The 21,405-nt window shown below is 25.9% G+C and overlaps 10 protein-coding genes across 10 annotated transcripts; 2 read left to right on the top strand and 8 right to left on the bottom strand.

Moving 5' to 3' along the window:
* Positions 1–978: 978 nt before the first annotated feature.
* PPL_06313 (NAD-dependent epimerase/dehydratase family protein) lies at positions 979–2,636 on the top strand (the record flags this gene model as incomplete). The annotated part of the gene is made up of 2 exons (XM_020577173.1): positions 979–2,029; positions 2,605–2,636. 2 exons carry the CDS (start codon positions 979–981, stop codon positions 2,634–2,636), a joined length of 1,083 nt encoding a protein of 360 aa, XP_020432847.1.
* Positions 2,637–3,730: 1,094 nt separating this feature from the next.
* PPL_06312 (uncharacterized protein) lies at positions 3,731–5,268 on the bottom strand (the record flags this gene model as incomplete). Its single annotated transcript, XM_020577172.1, has 4 exons — positions 3,731–3,747; positions 4,075–4,355; positions 5,038–5,191; positions 5,259–5,268. 4 exons carry the CDS (start codon positions 5,266–5,268, stop codon positions 3,731–3,733), a joined length of 462 nt encoding a protein of 153 aa, XP_020432846.1.
* Positions 5,269–5,414: 146 nt separating this feature from the next.
* On the bottom strand, positions 5,415–7,419 carry PPL_06311 (uncharacterized protein; the record flags this gene model as incomplete). Its single annotated transcript, XM_020577171.1, has 5 exons — positions 5,415–5,438; positions 5,897–5,921; positions 6,148–6,295; positions 6,909–6,959; positions 7,077–7,419. 5 exons carry the CDS (start codon positions 7,417–7,419, stop codon positions 5,415–5,417), a joined length of 591 nt encoding a protein of 196 aa, XP_020432845.1.
* A 1,040-nt stretch (positions 7,420–8,459) lies between these two features.
* Positions 8,460–10,112, bottom strand: PPL_06310 (ankyrin repeat domain-containing protein; the record flags this gene model as incomplete). The annotated part of the gene is made up of 5 exons (XM_020577170.1): positions 8,460–8,936; positions 9,323–9,381; positions 9,644–9,672; positions 9,870–10,026; positions 10,103–10,112. 5 exons carry the CDS (start codon positions 10,110–10,112, stop codon positions 8,460–8,462), a joined length of 732 nt encoding a protein of 243 aa, XP_020432844.1.
* Positions 10,113–11,157: 1,045 nt separating this feature from the next.
* On the bottom strand, positions 11,158–13,557 carry PPL_06309 (ankyrin repeat domain-containing protein; the record flags this gene model as incomplete). The annotated part of the gene is made up of 3 exons (XM_020577169.1): positions 11,158–12,466; positions 12,729–12,885; positions 13,515–13,557. 3 exons carry the CDS (start codon positions 13,555–13,557, stop codon positions 11,158–11,160), a joined length of 1,509 nt encoding a protein of 502 aa, XP_020432843.1.
* A 209-nt stretch (positions 13,558–13,766) lies between these two features.
* On the top strand, positions 13,767–14,626 carry PPL_06308 (uncharacterized protein; the record flags this gene model as incomplete). The annotated part of the gene is made up of 4 exons (XM_020577168.1): positions 13,767–13,784; positions 14,168–14,255; positions 14,344–14,394; positions 14,511–14,626. The coding sequence occupies 4 exons, from the start codon at positions 13,767–13,769 to the stop codon at positions 14,624–14,626; spliced, it is 273 nt and encodes a 90-aa protein (XP_020432842.1).
* A 401-nt stretch (positions 14,627–15,027) lies between these two features.
* On the bottom strand, positions 15,028–15,747 carry PPL_06307 (uncharacterized protein; the record flags this gene model as incomplete). The annotated part of the gene is made up of 4 exons (XM_020577167.1): positions 15,028–15,047; positions 15,442–15,476; positions 15,517–15,670; positions 15,738–15,747. 4 exons carry the CDS (start codon positions 15,745–15,747, stop codon positions 15,028–15,030), a joined length of 219 nt encoding a protein of 72 aa, XP_020432841.1.
* A 1,033-nt stretch (positions 15,748–16,780) lies between these two features.
* Positions 16,781–17,890, bottom strand: PPL_06306 (uncharacterized protein; the record flags this gene model as incomplete). The annotated part of the gene is made up of 6 exons (XM_020577166.1): positions 16,781–16,915; positions 16,973–17,015; positions 17,154–17,286; positions 17,574–17,608; positions 17,651–17,807; positions 17,881–17,890. The coding sequence occupies 6 exons, from the start codon at positions 17,888–17,890 to the stop codon at positions 16,781–16,783; spliced, it is 513 nt and encodes a 170-aa protein (XP_020432840.1).
* Positions 17,891–18,919: 1,029 nt separating this feature from the next.
* Positions 18,920–19,486, bottom strand: PPL_06305 (uncharacterized protein; the record flags this gene model as incomplete). The annotated part of the gene is made up of 3 exons (XM_020577165.1): positions 18,920–18,985; positions 19,252–19,400; positions 19,477–19,486. 3 exons carry the CDS (start codon positions 19,484–19,486, stop codon positions 18,920–18,922), a joined length of 225 nt encoding a protein of 74 aa, XP_020432839.1.
* Positions 19,487–19,926: 440 nt separating this feature from the next.
* Positions 19,927–21,105, bottom strand: PPL_06304 (uncharacterized protein; the record flags this gene model as incomplete). The annotated part of the gene is made up of 1 exon (XM_020577164.1): positions 19,927–21,105. The coding sequence occupies one exon, from the start codon at positions 21,103–21,105 to the stop codon at positions 19,927–19,929; it is 1,179 nt and encodes a 392-aa protein (XP_020432838.1).
* Between the last annotated feature and the right edge of the window lie 300 nt (positions 21,106–21,405).

Genomic DNA, 21,405 nt, shown 5'->3' with positions numbered 1-21,405 from the left:
TATTAATAATAAATAAATAAATAAATACAATCAAACAAAAAAGGTTTCAATAGTAGAATGTATATATATATATATTATATTTGTTAATTGATTTGATTATTAAAGTAGTTAAAGTAACTATTTAAATATAAAATAATGATATTTATTCATTCAAAAAAATTCAATTAAAAATTTGAATAATTTGAAATACATTCTTTGATAATTTCTTATTATATATATTAAATTAAATAGAATTCATAGTTTTTTAAAGTTTATTAGTATTCACTTCACTGAAATCTACATTTTAAATGATATGGTTTCTAGATAAACTAAACTAATCTTTCTTTTTATTTATTTATTTTATTTATTTTATTTATTTAAAATATATTCAAATAATAATTATAATAATCAAAAAGTTGTTAAAGTTCTAAAAAAATCTATTATAGTTAACTATGGTCATTTTACTCTTGTTGATCATGTATTCAATAAAAAATAATTTGTAAATAACAGATATGGTTTACTTCAATTTTTTTGTTATTATTATTATCTATTTTTGATTAATGCGTGTGTGTGTGCATAATAACAATGCAATGATGTGTTAAAAAAAAAAAAGAATAGGATTTTAACTCAATTAATTGATTGTGGTTAAAATGAGCTCATCACACTCTCAATAATATGGTATGAAATCATAATAATCAACTACACAATTAACACTTATATCTAATTTAGTATATCTGTGCTTATTTATCTAACTTTGCAATGATACAAAAATAATCATTGATTACGATTGGTAACCAAAGACATCAACTTTGAACTGCTATAAATTCAATCTTTTTTCAAATTGTTAAATCAAATCAAATCATAATCAAATAGTTTGTTTAATATATATATATATATATATATATATATTTATATTTCAACTTTAAAACAGATAATTATTTAATATATATTTGTTAATCTTTTTCTTTTTTTTTATAAATAATAATAATTATAACAAAAATGCAAAATATTGGAAGTGAAACTAGTAAGGGATATGTTTTGGTCACTGGTGGAGCTGGTTATATTGGAAGTCATACGGTGGTAGAGTTGATCAATGCCAACTACGTTCCTATTGTCATTGATAATCTGAACAATGGATATGTGGAAGCGTTGAATCGTATCGAGGTCATCACTGGTTTTCGTGTAGAGTTCCACAAGATCGATTTAATGAATGAAGTCGCCTTGAGCCAACTGTTTGATATTCGTCCTATTACCATGGTTATCCATTTCGCCGGATACAAATCGGTGACGGAATCGGTCAGCAAACCACTCAGTTACTACGATAACAACATCACTGGTACTCTCAACCTCCTCAAGGTGATGCAAGCACACAACGTCAAGAATATCGTATTCTCTTCCAGTGCCAACGTCTATGGAAATGCAGAGACCGTTCCAATCACAGAGGATCTGAGACACGCAGCCACCAATCCCTATGGAAGAACGAAAATGTTTGTCGAGGCAATCCTCAAAGACCAGTGCATAAGTGATGCCGAGTGGAATTGTATATTGCTACGTTATTTCAATCCGGTCGGTGCCCATCCATCTGGTCTGATTGGCGAGGATCCACACGACATTCCAAACAACTTGGTTCCATATATCACTCAGACCGCCATTGGCAAGCGTGAGTTCCTCTCGGTGTTTGGCGGTGACTACGAGACACCCGATGGAACTGGAATTCGTGATTTCATACATGTCGTTGATCTCGCAAGAGGTCACATTGCAGCACTCGATCACATCTCCAAGAATCCAGGATGTGTAGCTTACAATCTCGGAACTGGTCGTGGATACTCTGTACTGGAAATGGTTGCAGCAATTGGAAGAGCGGCTGGCAAGGATGTTCCCTACAAGATTGTCGATCGTCGTCCAGGAGACATTGGTGTTTCTTATGCTGATCCATCTAAAGCTCAGAGAGAACTCGGTTGGAAGGCTGTATATAATCAAAACGATATGTGTGAGCATGCATGGAAATGGCAGTCTATGAATCCAAACGGTTATAGAGATGCCATAAATAGTATTTCTCATGGATAAATTAATAATAATAAAAAAATAATATAAAAAAAAAATCTATAAATTTAAAAAATGCAAATAAAAAGAATAAATTAATTTATTAAATATTTTAATTAACTTAGATTTATTTATTTATTTCTTTTAATTTCCAGTATATTATATTACCTAAGTTGAATATATTGTTAGATAAATAGAGTCTACTTAGATGATTTCACCATACACAATAAAAAACGTTTTAGTTTTCGACTAAATGACGAAATCTGGATTTTTCTTTAATCCTCTTGTCTTCTTCTTTGGTTAGTTTTGTTTTTCCAATTGAAGACTATGAACCACTTTATACATAGTCTTTATAGGCAAGTCAGATCACCACAGTAGAACCTACTTTGTCCAAAAAATCTTATAAAAAGTTATTTTCTTAAATCATATTTTTAAAAATTATTTTGTTTATTAAAATTGAAAAAATATAAATATATATTTTTTTCAATATATTGTTCGAATTATATAAGCAGCTCTCTCATTTAAAAAGAAATATCTGGGTTACACACTTTCAAAGCGAAGGAACTAATTTATTTATTATAGATGAGTTATATGGTGCTTTTCGTATTCATTAAATTAATTTGGTTAGATATTTTTAAAACAATCTAGAAAGAATCCAAATCAAAACAAATAGATAAAATTACTCCATTCATTTACAAAATACGAACTTTTAAAGTTAAAACCAATTTATTATTTTTTAAATTGGATAAATCATAAAATTTTTATTTTTATTGATTGAAGAGAAAAGATCTCTTCCTGTGAATTTCTTAAATATTATTTTTAAAATATGATTTTTTGAATTGAATTACCAAACATTCCAGAATGGTTTGTTTGAGAAAGATGGTTGACCTGCGGATAGTTGGTTGGCGCTATCAAAGTGATTTACATTTTGGGAGGTTGTAAATCTTGAATTTGATACTTGTGATTGGTTTTCAAATGAAAAAGCGAGGTTCTTTAAATTATCTGAATAATTAAGATTAAATTAGTTTTATTTCCTTTTTTTTTTTTTTTTTACAATTCTTTTTTTTTTTTTTACTTACTGATTAACATTTTTTTTAGTAGATAAATAAAAGTTTTAATGGTAATAAAAAGCTTGTAGTTCTTTAGAATTAGATTTCTATTGGTTTTAATTGTTGATGTCAACTTGAATTTTTATATGATATAAAGTGATTGGAATTCTGGCTATTTATCAAGTAACCTTTAGATTTGATTTTCGTTTACCACCATTTCTAGATGATGATGTGATAGTTTTTGAGTGGTAAAATTGTATATGTTGACTATAGGGTTGAACCGGATCACGATTATTGATAGTGGTTTGATGATTCTGATATCGAATGCAGTATCACATCATAGTATTTATTGAATGCTTGTAAAGAATGACATCCAATCACTAGTGACATCATTAAAAATAACATTTAGCATATACTCACATATATCAAAAGTGATAAATAAATGAATTCAATTTCACAATTACATAAATAGTATTATTTTTATTTATATTAATTGTAATAATTATTTTATTAATAACCTGGTGGTGGAATATTTATTTACATATGTGTGGTTACTTTGGTGAACCAAACCACACACAAAATAGAAGTATTGTAAACACACATCATATCCACACAATATTTTTATCAAGATTTTACATTTAATTAATAAATTTGGTAGTTTATGAATGTAATTTTCCTAACTTTTAAAATATCACATGTCAATATTCGTACAAGCTATTAATAGAATTTATGATGAGTAAAAATGATATCACCGATTGGTGTAAAACATTAAAAATTCGAATGTTAACATCATTGGTATTAGATTTGATTTACAATCAATGATTTTGATTGCTGACGATCATAAAATGTAAGTTAATGTGTGAATCCAAGAATTGAAATATTTAATTATTTGTTAAAAACTAGTGTGTGTGTGTGTTTGTGTGAAATAGAAAGAATGAGTGTGATTGTTTAATATTTATTAAAATTTAAATTAATTTGATCAAATAGTTCAATTGATTCCTACCACCACATTCCAACTGCACTTCCCCGTCTGATGTCAACAATTGGAAATTCATATTTTGTAGGTAACCACTCTTTTTGTGTGATACTATCGTCATCACTCCATTTCTAAATTCAGTATCAAAATCTGTTCGGTTAGCTAATATCCATTCTATCAACTCTATGTAGCATTCTTTAATATCATTCTCTACTGCGTAAGCTGAGCAACCTTCTGTTCTATAATGTAAATACTTTAGTATATCGATACTTGCTAGTGTTGAAGCATTGTCCATTGCTTTGGTGGTACTTTTATTCAGTCAACCATTTGATCATCTCCAACATATTGCACTAAGGTGATCGATGATATTGGGTCCATGACCTACAGTTCTATTCTCATGCATGATATCTTTTCATCACGACTGCATTCGCCATTGCAAGCCTTGTGCATTTACCCATGTTGTTAGCATTAAGATATCGAGTCGGTCGTTGATAGTAGCGAGATCCATTAGTTGGTCACGATAAGGAAATGGGATATACTATTTTATGAGTATATTATTAACATATTAAAAATTAATCTCGTTAGAAAACAGTTATTAAATACTGTTGAGAATATATATTTATTTATTTAATATGATGTTTTAAATTAAACTATTCTCTGATCTAGATAGAAATACATAAGTTTTTTAAAAAAAGTAGCGCATAATTTTTCAAAAAAGTAAAAATTAAAAATTAGTGGGGTTAATGTGATCAGAGTTGTTTTTTTTTATTTTATTCGATTTATGGTTACAAGCAAGAGCCAGTTTTGTTTTGAATATTTTATTTTTAAATTAATAAATAAATATTAAAATATTAAAAGAATTAATATTTTTGAAACAAAGAATAAATTGATATTCTTTTTGTGAAATAAAAAAAATATAAATTAAATAATTTATATTGTTTATATAAAAATTATACAAAAAGTTGGTAATGTCTACCTTATTTGAGTTACCAAACAGCCCAGAAAGGTTTTACAACTTTTGTTGCACTAATTTGATTCAAAGAATCTTCAATATTTGAATTCTTCTTGGAAATGGTTGAGTTTAGAGAAATCATTGAATTGTTAAAGAGATTTCCAGATGAAAATGTAATATTCTTTAAGTTATCTATAGAAAAGAAGATGAATTAATAAATTAAAATTAAAATTTTATAGGTATTAATATGCCAACTTACTGATTAACATTTTTTAATTAATTCTGATTTTAGAAATTTGTTTTAAAGTATTTGATTTTTCTCAATTGAATAAAAATCATGATACAAATTCTATTTATATTTTTGAAATGGAATTAAAAGTCAAGAACCAATAGTTAAAAATTGAAATGATAAAGATTAAACCCAATAATGATGTTGTTTCTTTTAAAATAAGAAATATCTATGTTGATTCAATCATTTTTCTGATTCATTTTGTATTATTAAATTTGAATTTAAAATAAAAGGTGTATTTTAAATAGATTTACAATATTAAATCAATCAAACTATATCATCATCCTATTGGAATTTGTAAAAAAGATATGTCATCATCAAATTTCAAATCAGATAAGATTGGTGGTTGAATACATATATTTTTACCATTAAGTTTTTTAACAAAAAGCGTGTTATTTTTATTTATGACATTTTCGTTGCTTTTCAATATCACTTGTCCAATAAAGGAGGAGAGTATTTTAAAATATATTAATTTTTACTCGATATTGAGAATATATTGAATCTTTGAATGTCTCATTATGAATCTTTATCTTTTACTTTTTGGAAAATATTGTTTTTAAAATATCTTTTAGCAATAGAAGCAAGAAGGGGTTCTAATTACAATTTACTTCTAATTCAATCTCCTCTTTGACCCTTTGATTCTATATTTTAAAATTAATTATAAATAGAATCAATGCAATTTTATATGATTAATACCCCAAAAATAAATAAAATTAATAATAAAATTAAAAAATATTATTTTATTTTTAAAGACTTATTTCAATAAATATTTTAAAATATTTAAGTATTACTATTTTCGAATCAAAGAATATTATATTCTCTTTGGGAAATTTTTTGGAGTTCAGAGTTACATTGTTACCAGACTGCCCAAAAGGGTTTACGGGATTCACTAACCTGAATTATTGATTCTCTGATAATAGAGTTGTTAATTGAAATTGTTGAACTTTGAGAAATCGAAATCGTATTTAATTGGTTTCTAGAAAAAAAGTTGATATTCTTTAAGTTATCTAAAAATATAATTACAGTTAATTATTAATTGTTTTTAATAATTTAATTGAATTGTTATTGTACATACTCAGTAACATTTTTAAATTTAAATATTTTAAGAATTTTATTGTTTATAAAGTTTGAATTTGATATGAAAAATAAGTTTTTTTAATTCTATTTATATATTTTGAAATTGAATCCTATTTGATAATTTGATAGTTTTAAAAATTGGTAAAGCCAAAAAAAAACCCTAAAATGATGTTGTTTGTTTTAAAGTAATTTAAATGTGTGTTGATTCAATCATTTTAACTGATTCTTAAAGTAATAAGAAACTAAAATTTAAATTAATATCGTCTATTAAATAGATATATGATTTGGAATCAATAAATATATATATCATCATCCTCATTTATTATAGAAAAGTTTGTAAAAATCGTATGACATCAACTTTTTTTTAACTAAATTGGTGGTTGATTGATACCTTTATAATATAGATTTAAAAAAGAGGGGTTTGACATTTACTTAATTGTTAACATCACATTTTTATATAGAATTAATAAAAGGGAACTAACTAGTGATATTTTTAAGAATATGATACCGAAAATAGATCGAAGTATTAAAACATATAGATACAAATTTGTATAAAAGTTGTATAACCCTTTAACTGATATTTGCAACAATCTACTATAATATAGTAAAAAATAAAATAATATAATTTAAAAACATTTATATAAAATGATATTTTATTTGTTGAATATAAAAATATTTAGACAACTTGGTGGTTGACGACGGCGGTCTTACCATCATAGTTGGCACCACCACCGATAACAGTGTAGGAGATGATACCGTTGTCGTTCAATTCCCATCTTAATTGTCTGTCACTGATGACTGGTTGGGCAATGTCGGTGTAACCATTGAAGTAGAGGACGTAGTTGAAGTCCCAGACGTATGACATGGAGAGTGGGTTACCTTGGTTGGACAAAGTGAAGGTCAAGCATTGGACACCCTTGTCGACGATTGGGAGAGCAACGTTGGTGTTAACAGTGTTCTTTGGGAGGATATGGAAGGATTCCTTGGTTTGGCTGTTGGCAACGGTGACGTTGAAACGAGAGTTGTTTACAAAGGTAGTAATGGTGACGGTCATTTTTATATTATTTGTTTTAAAATAAGAATATTTATTTGATATGATTTAATAATGACCAAAGTCTTGCTTATTTATAGTTGTTTTTTTTTAATATAATTTTATCCAATATCCATTTGGGAACCTTTCTCCAACTCACCTAATAACCAAATTGATTGAAAACAATAGTTTTTGCAATCTCAAAGGTAAGAATTACTTGGATGTGGTGATTCATAGGATAGGGTAGACATAAAGTTGTCAAAAAAGATTATGATTTCAACCAAATTCATTCTCTTTGCAATCTTTTTCAATGTACAGCAATGAATTATTTTTAAGCGAAAGATGTCAAAAGGTTTGATCTCACCAGATTTAGTATTTTAAAAATAAAATAAAAAAGTGTGTTACTTGACTAATAAATTGTCCAAATTACAAAAATTTATTTTTTTTTGCTTGGTTCACCCCAATAATGGGCAATTTGGGGTGTTTTGACACAAAAAGGGTGAAATCAAACAAATTGGTCTTAGATTTGGACTAACCCAAATCAGATTCATTAAAAAACACTTTTTGTTGTTAAAGTTTGGTGGGTGTCTTTCACCCTTTCAACAAATAAAAAATAGATATTTATTAAATTAAATGTTCTTCTTCCAATAATTTTTCATTTTTATATTTATTATTCATATGAATGAATCATATCATTTGCAAGCAAGGTGTTTTATTATTCTAAATATTTATCTATCTTTCAATAGAAGTACTCGTTCTATTAGAGAAGATATTTTGTTAATCATCATTATTGTAACAAATGATTTATCACAAACAACACTGATTGTTATTTTTTACTTTTTTGTTTAGTTTAACTTTATTATTTGGAATGTTGATTTTTCTTTTTTGAGATAATGAACAAATATTTGGGTGAGGAATAAAGTATTTTATTGAATTCTTTTTGAATCTATTGTATTATGATTGATTCTTTAAAAGAAATTGTTCTAATACTTTGATTGTTTCTGATGTTTCAAAGGATATTAGAGCTCCTACCATTGACCACTTACCAATGGTATCTCTGATGTCTAGGATCGAAAATCGTAGTTTATAAGTAACCATTCAATAGTAACACTATCATCGTTTGACATTGTTGTTTCGATTAATTTGATTGATTTCGGGTTCATCGAAAACTCTGATCTGTTCTCTATTAGCCAACGAATCATCTCTTTGTTACCACTTCTAATAGCATTCTCTATTGCGTAAGCTGAGCAACCTTCTGTTCTATTATAATGTAAATACTTTATTATATCAAGACTTGCTAGTTTTGCACTGTTATCCATTGCTTTGGTGGTACAAGCATCTGTTCGATTCTCTGTCAGCCACTTGATCATCACCAACATATGGTCATACACACTGATTATATCGATTACATTTGGTTCATGACCTTCAGTTCTATTGTCATGCAACCACTTTAAGATATCCAGTCTGTTGTTGAGAGAAGCCGAATCCATTGGGGTTGAAAGGGTATGGGGTACGATAGTTTGGTAGAGTAGAAAGGTATTCTACGACATTTAAGTGTCCACCTTTAATAGAGTAATGATACATAGCGCTTTCGTTTACTTCTCTGGATCTGTTGTTTACCAGCCATTCTATGATATCGATTCGACCGACCAGTGCAGCGTTGTCGAATACATTCTGATAGGTGATATATCTTGCTCCTATTCTTCTACTGTGGAGAGATTGCAAGTGCAAGATCATAGTTCCACTGTTGTTGTAGAGTCGGTGTGTTATCAACCAACCCCAATAGATATTTAATTATATCATGTCTACCGTATTTAGATTATAATATAATACATCTTTGTCTATCTTTTTCGCACTGATCTATATAATATTTGATGAGAACATTGATCATTCTTATCGAAATATTCTTTTAAAAGATCTAAATAACAATATCCGCTAATACACATGCATTTATAATCATTTCATTCCATTTATAGACTGATTTAGCTTTATATATATCTATGTGTATATAATTAACATATTATTAAATACTGATGAGAATATATCTTTATTCATTTAATAGACACTATAAAAATTGTGGCGTTTAAAAGTGAACTTTTTCACACCTTTGTAACCAAAATTGTTAATTTCATGGTGTCTATTGTTATTTTAAAGGTGTCTAGTTATTTATAACATGTAATCATTGCTAAAGAATCCAAATCATTTTATATTTTTTGAAGATTCAAATAACAATCAAAAATCAAAAAACAACTTTGGTGCCATGTGATTTTGAAAAGACTAATAAATATAAATTAATTTATATACAATTTTATTTTTAAATTAATAAATAAATTAAAATATTAAAAGAATTAATATTTTTTGATACAAAGAATAAATTGATATTCTTTTTGTGAAATTATATTATATATATAGATTTTGTGAAATTATACTATATATATATTTTTTAAAATAAATAAATGACTGATTTGATTTACCAAACAGCCCAGAAAGGTTTTACAACTTTTGTTGTACCACTGATTTGATTGAATGAATCTTTAATATTTGAATTGTTCATTGAAATAGTTGAATCTTTTGAGATCATTGTAAAGTTTAATTGATTTCCAGATGAAAATGTGAAATTCTTTAAGTTATCTTTTAAAAATTAAAAAAAATAAAATGTTAATTTAAATCAAATAATTAAAAATATATTATTTTAAAGATCACTTACTGATTAACATTTTTAAATTTATTTTATAATATTTATTTTATTAAATTAAAGTTTTAAGTTTAAATTTATTTAATTAATTTGATGATTTAAATGAAATGAAATCAAATGCTATTTATATGTTTTGAAATTGAATGAAAAATTATTTATTTGATTGTTTTAAAATTTAAAAGATATAAAACAAAATCCAATAAATATGATGTTTGTTTTAAAGTAAATATCAGTGTGTGTTGATTCAATCATTTTAACTGATTTATCTTGCAATCGTTTTGTATTCGAAATAAGAATTTTATAATTTTTAATTAAAAATGTATAAAAAAAATGATGTACAATGTTAAATCAGTCAAATAGTATATCATCATATCTGATAATGTAATTTTTTTGTATTTTTACAAATGACATCAACATTTTTATGATTATTAACAAACTTGTGTTTTCTATTAGATTACATTATTTTCAAACATGAATAAATTCAATATATTCTATTAAGCAATAGATAATATATATAATAATATAATATAATGATGATTTTAGTTGAAAAACAATAGAAAATATATTCCATCCACATTCATGTTGACGATTGTTATTGTATAATTTGTTTAAGTTGTATTTATCATTAAATTGCTTATTCTATGACATCTCCTACTAGTTGTTGCTGTTCTTTGTTGTTGTTTTGGGTTTGTTTATTTTAATTAATTAACTGTTTTAATAAACTGTTTACTATTAGGAGATACCCTATATAAATGGTAGCGAAACATCTTATGCCATACATCTCCATTCAATATCTAACTTGTACAATGAACATAATAATAAAAGTCTATATTTTTAATATCAGATATCGTTAAATTTGAACTAAATGTGTAACACTTGAATTCACATATTTTTGATAGGTTCATCAAATGAAAGATAAGTTGTTTCTGTGTTGATTATTAAAAAGATTTACAAACAGTTTAATAGATGAGATAAACTGTTTGTTTAAGTATTTTTTACATTTGATTATAATGATCGTATAAACGTATTTTATTGAATTCTTTTTGTTTAGTATTGAATCTATTGTATTATGATTGATTCTTTAAAAGAAATTGTTCTAATACTTTGATTGTTTCTGGTATGTCTGATCTTTCTAAGGATTCCATCAATCTCCACCTCCATAAGGTAACTTTGATGTCATCGATCGAAAATTCGTAGTTTGTAAGCAACCATTCAAGAGTGACACTATCTTGCACTAGCATTGTTGTTTCGATTAATTTGATTGATTTCGGGTTCATAGAAAACTCTGATCTGTTCTCTATTAGCCAACGAATCATCTCTTTGTTACCACTTCTAATCGCATTCTCTATTGCGTAAGCTGAGCAACCTTCTGTTCTATTATAATGTAAATACTTTATTATATCAAGACTTGCTAGTTTTGCACTGTTATCCATTGCTTTGGTGGTACAAGCATCTGTTCGATTCTCTGTCAACCACTTGATCATCTCCAACATATGGTCATACACACTGATTATATCGATTACATTTGGTTCGTGACCTTCAGTTCTATTGTCATGCAACCACTTGGCAATGTGAAGTCTGTTCGTCTTGATTGCATTGGTCATTGCAAGTTTTGTGCATTGGCCAATGTCATTCGCATGCAACCACTTTAAGATATCCAGTCGGTCATTGATAGCAGCGAAATCCATTAGTTGGTCACGATAAGGAAATGGCATACTACTATAGTTTGGTAGAGTAGAAAGATATTCTACGACATTTAAGTGACCACCTTTAATAGCGTAATGATACATAGCGGTATCTAGGTATACTTCTTTGGATCTGTTGTTGACCAGCCATTCTATGATATCGATTCGACCGACCAGTGCAGCGTTGTTGAATACATTCTGATAGGTGGTATGTATTGATCTTATTCTCTTAATGTGGTAATCAAAGATCTCTGATAAGAATTGAACCATTTCGAGATCACCTGAGCGTGGAGAGATTGCAAGTGCAAGTTCATAGTTCCACTGTTGTTGTAGAGTCGGTGTGTTATCGGCCAATCCTAACAGATATTTGATTATATCATGTCTACCGTATTTAGATGAATAATATAATACATCTTTGTCTATCTTTTTTGGTGGAGAAAGAAAATCTGAACCGAACCTATCGACAATACATTTCAATATAGTTAAATTATTTGTTTTAATTGTATTTCGCTTTGATCTATATAATATTTGATGAGAGCATTGATCGTTCTTATCGAAATATTCTTTTAAAAGATCTAAATAGCCATTTCCCGCTAATACACATGCATTTATAATCATTTCATTCCATTTATAGACTGATTTAGCTTTATATATATCTATGTGTATATAATTAACATATTTAAAAATTAATCTATTTAAAATACAATTATTAAATACTGATGAGAATATATCTTTATTCATTTAATAGACACTATGAAAAATGTAAAAAAAAAAACAGACTACTTAATAAAATTTAAATTAAATTATTTGTTTATGTACATTTTATTTTTAATTAATAAATAAATTAAAATATTAAAAGAATTAATATTTTTTGATACAAAGAACAATTTGATATTCTTTTTGCGAAATTATACTATATATTTTTTTTTATAATAAATAAATGACTGATTTACAAAACAGCCCAGAAAGGTTTTACAACTTTTGTTGTACCACTGATTTGATTGAATGAATCTTTAATATTTGAATTGTTCATTGAAATAGTTGAATCTTTTGAGATCATTGTAAAGTTCAATTGATTTCCAGATGAAAATGTGATATTCTTTAAGTTATCTGTTAAAAATTAAAAAAATAAAATGTTAATTTAAATCAAATAATTAAAAATATAAAATTTTAAAGATCACTTACTGATTAACATTTTAAATTTATTTTATAATATTTTGTTTTTTTAAATTAAAGTTTAAAGTTTATATTTATTTAATTAATTTGATGATTTAAATGAAATGAAATCAAATCCTATTTATATGTTTTGAAATTGAATGAAAAATGATTTATTTGATTGTTTTAAAATTTAAAAGATATAAAACAAATCCAATAATTATGATGTTTGTTTTAAAGTAAATATCAGTGTGTGTTGATTCAATCACTTTAACTGATTTGATTTGTAATTCGAAATTAGAATTGTTAAATTTTAATTAAAAGTGTATAAAAAAAAGATATACAATGTTAAATCAGTCAAATAGTATATCATCATCATCTGATAATGTCATTTTTTGTAATTATACAAATGACATCAACATTTTTATGATTATTAACAATTTTGTGTTTTCTATTAGATTACATATTTTCAAACATTAAATTAATTCAATATCTATTAAACAACAGATAATATATATTTTTAACAATAAAAATGATATCATGATGATTTTAGCAAACAATCGAAATTAATTAAACTGAACTACATTTTGTTGCATTGATCAATGTTGACGATTGTTGTTGCATCATTTTTTTTAACTTAAAGTTGTTCTATTTTATCATCTCGAATTGCTTATTCCTTTAATTCTTTGATGACATCTCCTACTATTGGTGGTGAAAATAGGTTGTAATCGTTGTGTTGTTGTTCTTCGTGTTGATGTTGTCGTTGTGATATATTATAATCTTATAACTATTTGTTGACTGATATGATAATCTGTTTATGTGTATGATATTAAACAATGAATAACAATGAATTTGTAAGATTCTCCTTAATTTAAAGATTTACATTATTCTACACTGCAGAGGTTGATACGAGTTGTATACTGTAAAGGTCACACTGGGTGTCAAAGCGAAATAAATGATTTCAAGCTTAAACCAAAAAAAAAAAGTCAAAAAAAAAAAAAAGGTTTGATGAATAGATGTTTACAAAATTTTGTAAAATATGTAATGCTACTAGATTTTAAAAGAAATAAAGTGATTAGAGAAATAAGTGATTAGAGAAATATCAAACTAATTAGGTAATATGTCTAGATTTTTGTTAATATTTGAAATAATAAGTCTATGTTATTTTACATTTGTTATTTCTGAAACTATAAAATGTTTCTCCAAGTATAATCATGCTCAATATGATTTAGATTAGATTAAATCAATGGAAATATTCGATTCGAATGTTAGAGAGGAATTAAGACATAAAATATATAATATGGGTACAATTCATGATATGCGAAGTAAGTAATGTGTTGTTAAGTTCAATTGGAGTGCCAGCAACATGTTTTTATTTATCATTCTGATGTTCCAGGCTAATATTATAATAAGGAGAAATTTGTAAACAATGTATATCAAAGATATCATTGGATACATATTTGGGTATGTATATATTAACTATTCACTTATTTATACTATGTTTTTATTAATTAAATAAAAGAATATAATATATATATAATTTGTTACATACTTTGTGAAGCCCAATCAAATTGTTATAGAGAAAGAAGCGTTGGAAATCTCGAACAACTATAAAAATACAACTACAGAGACACAAACAGCAATCACAGAGACGACAACTAGATCGGTTTTTGACGATATTACAGTGGTGTTATAACTCTTACGTTCTCAGAGTCAATCTATTCACTGTTTTTTGTAATCCAGTATATGACAGTTGTATGAGAGAAATAGTAGCAAAGACCTTTCTTAAGAACCGGAAACACGCACGATACCTCGAACATATCATCTCAATCCATGGTGACGCATTACATTCGGATATGAAGAGGATTCATCACCTTAGGTATTAACTATTCATAGTATCAAGTGTTACATCGAGAAAGAATAACGATTCTCTCCAGCAAAGAAGTAATAGGAGTAACTCAATCCACCCCATATATTATGCTGTTATAATTAAGAATTTCGAGACTGCATCGCAAAGTGATTCTATCAACAGAGAGGATAGTATAACATAATGGTACAACAAAATTCAAATCTTATCAATAAAGTCTGCAGTTATATTTAAGCATCAGCTGCACCAGCTATTAGATATCTAAGGTTTATTTGATTTGATCATTCGTTATTTAATATGAATTAAGTTGAGCTGATCACATCTTTTCATATTATCTCCAATTCTCATTAGCATAATCTCATATCTATTTTGTATGTCTTTCTAAACAATTCATATGATAATAGACTTTGATGACACTGCGCTGGTGATCGGCGGTACCAAACTATTATATTTGTCTATCCAAAGCTTATCAGTGATATGAACAACCAACCGTCACATTGATTGCTTGATCGTTCTTAATCATTGGGAAAATAATATTGAAAGAAATAATAACTATCAATAATAATAAATCGAATTTTATTTGTTTTTATTTACAATTTTTTTTTTTAAATAAAAATATTAAAAGAATTAATATGTTTTGATACAAAGAATAAATTGATATTCTTTTTGTGAAATTATACTATATTTTTTATAATAAATAAATGACTGATTTGATTTACCAGACAGCCCAGAAAGGTTTTACAACTTTTGTTGCACTTATTTGATTAAATGAATCTTTAATATTTGAATTGTTCATTGAAATTTTTGAATCTTTTGAAATCATTGTAAAGTTCAATTGATTTCCAGAGGAAAATGTGATATTCTTTAAGTTATCTGTTAAAAAATAAAATGTTAATTGCAATTAATTCAATTATTTTATTTAATTTTAAAGATCACTTACTGATTAACATTTTTAAATTTATTTTATAATATTTTGTTTTTTTTAAATTAAAGTTTTAATTTTATATTTATTTAATTAATTTGATGATTAAAAGAAATGAAATCAAATTCTATTTATATGTTTTGAAATTGAATGAAAAATGATTTATTTGATTGTTTTAAAATTTAAAAGATATAAAACAACCCAATAATTATGATGTTAATTTTAAAGTAAATATCAGTGTGTGTTGATTCAATCATTTTAACTGATTTATCTTGTAATACGAAATTAGAATTTAATAATTTTTAATAAATAAAGATACACAATGTTAAATCAGTCAAATAGTATATTATCATCATCTTATAAAGTTATTTTTTGTAATTATATAAATGACATCAACATTTTTATGATTATTAACAATTTTGTGTTTTCTATTAGATTGTATTATTTCAAACATTAAATTAATTCAATATATCTATTAAGCAACAGATAATATATATTAACAATAAAAATGATATCATGATAATTTTAGAAAACAATCGAAATTAATTAAACTGAACTACATTTTGTTGCATTGATCAATGTTGACGATTGTTGTTGCATCATTTGTTTTAACTTAAAGTTGTTCTATTTTATCATCTAATTGCGTATTCCTTTAATTCTTTGGAAATAGGTTGTAGCTGTAGTTGTGCTATTGTTATTCATGTTGTTGTTGATGTTGTGGTTTGTTTATTATAATCTTGTAAATATTTGTGGACTGATTTGATAATCTATTTATACTATTCAAAACTAAAAGTAGGAAAGTGTTTAAGATATTGAACAATGAAATTGTTTCACAATGTATTACATATATTGATTCATTTTGTAATTTAAAGATTTAGATTATTCTAATTGTAACACTCCAGAGAGAAATAAAATGATCAGATATTTTTCTTTTACCATTAAAATATAACTAAAGACTTTTAATTGTTGGTTTATAGATGATCTTTAAAAAGGTTATAAAATTTGAATTTTTGGGTAATCGTTCTATCTGTTGGAATTTCAGGGTGTCAGAGTAGATAGTTTTAACTCCAAGATATGATCATATCGATTATATTTGATACGTATTTAGGTATGATTATATTTGTTAATTTCTCTTCAAATAGATAGAACCCAAATTGATAGGGTTCACAACCTTTATACCACAAATTATATGTATTCTTTAATATTTTTGAAATCTAGCACAGCCACAAAAAGGCAACTTCAAAAACACTAACAGCAATCACAGAGACCATTTTAACAATATTAGAAGTGCTAGAACTTGTATTGTATAAATCTTGCATCCCCAGGGTCAATCTATTCACTGTGTAATGTCATCCAAGGTATTACAGTTGTATGAGAAATAGTAGCAATGACCTTCTAAAACGATGGGACAACACATGGCACGATACCTCGTACATCCATGGTGACATATTACAGACTGCTGTGGTGATTGGTTTTACAAATTCCAAGTTAAGTGGGCATGATCTAGCAAACGTCTTTCCAACTTGGATACCGTATTTATAATAAGTCAGATATTCTTTTGAAAGATCTAAATAACATTTATATTTTCATTAAGCTTTAATAGATCTTGAATAGATTATTTAAGATAAGTTCAATTTTTGTTGATAAAAACACGTGTGAAAATCAAGAAAAAAAAATATAATAAACAATCATATGAATAATTTTATTTTTATTTTTAAAATTAATAAGTAAATAAAAAAATAACTTTACAAAGACTACTTAATTAAATTTAAATTAAATTATTTGTTTATGTACATTTTTATTGGTAAATTAATAAATAAATTAAAATATTAAAAAATTAATATTTTTTGATACAAAGAATAAATTGATATTCTTTTTGTGAAATTTTACTATATATATATTTTTTTAAAATAAATAAATTGTTGATTTACCAGACAGCCCAGAAAGGTTTTACAACTTTTGTTGTACCACTGATTTGATTGAATGAATCTTTAATATTTGAATTGTTCATTGAAATAGTTGAATCTTTTGAAATCATTGTAAAGTTTAATTGATTTCCAGATGAAAATGTGAAATTCTTTAAGTTATCTGTTAAAAATTAAAAAATAAAATGTTAATTTAATCAAATAATTAAAAATATAAAATTTTAAAGATCACTTACTGATTAACATTTTTAAATTTATTTTATAATATTTTGTTTTATTAAATTAAAGTTTTAAGTTTAAATTTATTTAATTAATTTGATGATTTAAATGAAATGAAATCAAATCCTATTTATATGTTTTGAAATTGAACGAAAAATTATTTATTTGATTGTTTTAAAATTTAAAAGATATAAAACAACCCAATAATTATGATGTTTGTTTTAAAGTATATATCAATGTGTGTTGATTCAATCATTTTAACTGATTCTACTTGTAACACAAAATTAGAATTTTATAATTTTTAATAAAAAGTGTATAAAAAAAAGATATACAATGTTAAATCAGTCAAATAGTATATCATCATCATCTGATAAAGTCATTTTTTGTAATTTTAAAAATGACATCAACATTTTTATGATTATTAACAAACTTGTGTTTTCTAATAGATTATATTATTTTCAATGATTAATTAATTCAATATCTATTGTTTAATAGACAACAATAAAAACAATAAAATATTTTAAATAATTTAATATTTAATTTTAATAAAAAAAATCATAAACTGATGGTTGTATTAAGATTGTATTAGTGGTAAATAATTAATTAATTAAAAATAAAACATATTTTTTACGATTTTAAAGCTGGCACTATCTCATTATGGTAAAATTTTTGTTTTGTTTACTTTTACTCTGTTTGTTTTAGTACTAATTTTGCTTTCTTATGTCATTATTCATTGTATTCATGATCAGAGTCTTCAAAGTTGGAGATATTTGGTGTATGTTCTGTATTATGACTGTGGATGTGACTTTGGGGTGTTTGTCATAACCTTTTTCTTTCTTTGAGTTAATTAAAGTGGTTGTTGTAGCAGCTTTCCAAGTCCAAACAATTGATATACCATTCTTTCTCATAACAATTTATTTTTTTGATCAAAAGATATGACATATTTGTCTACTGGTATAACCTCTAGTTCTGAATTGTTCGAAAAAAATTAATTTATTTTCCCTATTCTGTTCACCATACTATCGATGTTCAGTTTAATATCTGATGTTCCATTTATTAAGCCACTTCAAATAGAACCGTCAGATTGAGATTGAACACTGCAGGTGCATCCTGTAGTTTCTCCTTTTTTTCAAAAAATATTATCAAAAACAAAGAACACTCTTCTATTTAAAGTAAATAATATTTTTTATACATAATATCAGAATAATTAAAAAAAAGGAAATAATTTTTAAAATACAAATTTATTTTTTATAGATTTTATTATTTTAAATTAATAAATAAATTAAAATATTAAAAGAATTAATATTTTTTGATACAAAGAATAAATTGATATTCTTTTTGTGAATATATGGTTTAGTTTAAATAATTAATTGGTAGATTTACCAAACAGCCCAGAAAGGTTTTACAACTTTTGTTGCACTGATTTGATTAAATGAATCTTTAATATTGGAATTGTTCATTGAAATTTTGGAATCTTTTGAAATCATTGTAAAGTTTAATTGATTTCCAGATGAAAATGTGATATTCTTTAAGTTATCTGTTAAAAATTAAAAAAATAAAATGTTAATTTAAATCAAATAATTAAAAATTTATTTATTTTAAAGATCACTTACTGATTAACATTTTTTTATTAAATTAAATTTTAAAGATTAAATTTATTTAATTAATTTGATGATTTAAATGAAATGAAATCAAATTCTATTTATATGTTTTGAAATTGAATGGAAAATGATTTATTTGATTGTTTTAAAATTTAAAAGATATAAAACAACCCAAAATTGATGATGTTTGTTTTAAAGTAAATATCAGTGTGTGTTGATTCAATCACTTTAACTGATTTATCTTGTACTTCGAAATAAGAATTTAAAAATAAAAAGTGTATTAGTTAAAAAGTAATTTAAAAATAAATAGATATATAATATTAAATCTGTCAAACAGTATATCATCATCTTATTATTAATATTTTTTAATAATACAAATGTCATCAACATTATTATGCAGATAAAAAAATGTAATAACAAGTTTGTGTTTTAATCAATTTGGTGTTATTCAACTTTATTTATCTAATTCTTAAGTGTGTCGAATATCTTTGAAAGGGGTGAATGTAAGACTAGCCTAGGTCTCTTTCGTCTGCTGTCATTGTCTTCACGGTGAGGGTCTTCAGGATTGTTGATTTCGGGTGGGTTTCCTTCAGTAACAGGTCTAGAAACTTTGGTGGTAGTGGTAGTGGTAGTGGTAGAAGTGGTTGTTGTTGCAACTTGTTGCTGATTTTGAGGTTCGACGGTGGTGGTTGTTGTTGTTGTTGGAACCATCCAAGGCCAGACATTTGGTATGCCAAACTTACGCTCAACGATATCTTTTGCCTCGTCAAAAGATCTACCTCTGATGTAACCTTGAATATTGCAGTATTCGAAAAAGTATTTCATTTTGCACATCTCGTGTACAACTGAATCGATGTTCCATCGACGCTCTAACGTTCCATTGATAAAACCACGACAAAGTGAGCTGTCAGATCTCAGCTTTAGACCGAACACTGCTAGTGCATCGACCAGTAGTTTCTTTCTCTCTCCTTGTTCCTTGATGATTTGTCTATTTCTCTTCTCTTGTTCTATCGATGCTTTTATTCTGTCGATCATTTCTTGAAATTCATAATGACCTCTGAGATAGCGATCTACTACATATCTATTCGATGAATCGACAACGATATCCGAAGGAAAGTCAGTTTCTAATTTCTGTTTTCTCCTGTTGTACTCGATTAAGAATGTTGTTTTAGCAGGATTGACGAAATGATAAATCAATCGAAAGATAACAACATTTCTCCACACAGGAAAGAAGTACTCGTCATTTGGCAAACCATTGTAGCATTTACCCTTGCATTTACACTTTGGTGAGCAACCAACACCTTTCTTTCTGCATCCACACGCATTGTGACACACCGAATTGTAGGCAGACATCTTGGAGCATGAACATTTATTTTTAACTACCACTGTTGTTGGTGTAGTAGTAGTTGTTGTTGTTGTTGAGATTGTAGATTCTGGTGATAATGTAAAAGAATCGGTGTATACTGGTGATAATGTAAAAGAATCAGTACATTCTGGTGATAAAGTAAAAGAATCTGTAGATTCTGTTGATAACGTAATTGAATCTGTAAGTTGGTGTTGTTCATTTCTATTGGTTGTAGTTGTAGTTGCAGTTGTTGGTATATCGATTGAAGAGATAGTATTATGATGTATGTATTCCATTATATATACATAACTGTGAGAATTTATAACTATATAAACTCTATCTTTTATTAAAACAAATTTGTTTTCATGTTGTTTTTAAATCAACTAATTGATCAGCGTATTATAGTTGAATCATCCTTTTTGATTGACATCATGATAATAACACTTGTTATAATTCAATCACTGCTATAGATTCCATTTTGAATACAACCACATATAAAAAATAAAAATTTAAAAAAAACCCCACCCTCTTACAAGCCAAAACAAAAGGATAATGATTTGTTGGATTGTAAAGAAACAAAAGGATAATGATTTAAA

This window comes from Heterostelium album (assembly GCF_000004825.1).
Source record: "Heterostelium album PN500 unplaced genomic scaffold PPL_contig15, whole genome shotgun sequence".
In the NCBI taxonomy this organism is placed as follows: Eukaryota; Evosea; class Eumycetozoa; order Acytosteliales; family Acytosteliaceae; genus Heterostelium; species Heterostelium album.
The sequence above is the reverse complement of the archived record's forward strand: the minus strand, read 5'-3'. Positions and strand labels throughout refer to the sequence as shown.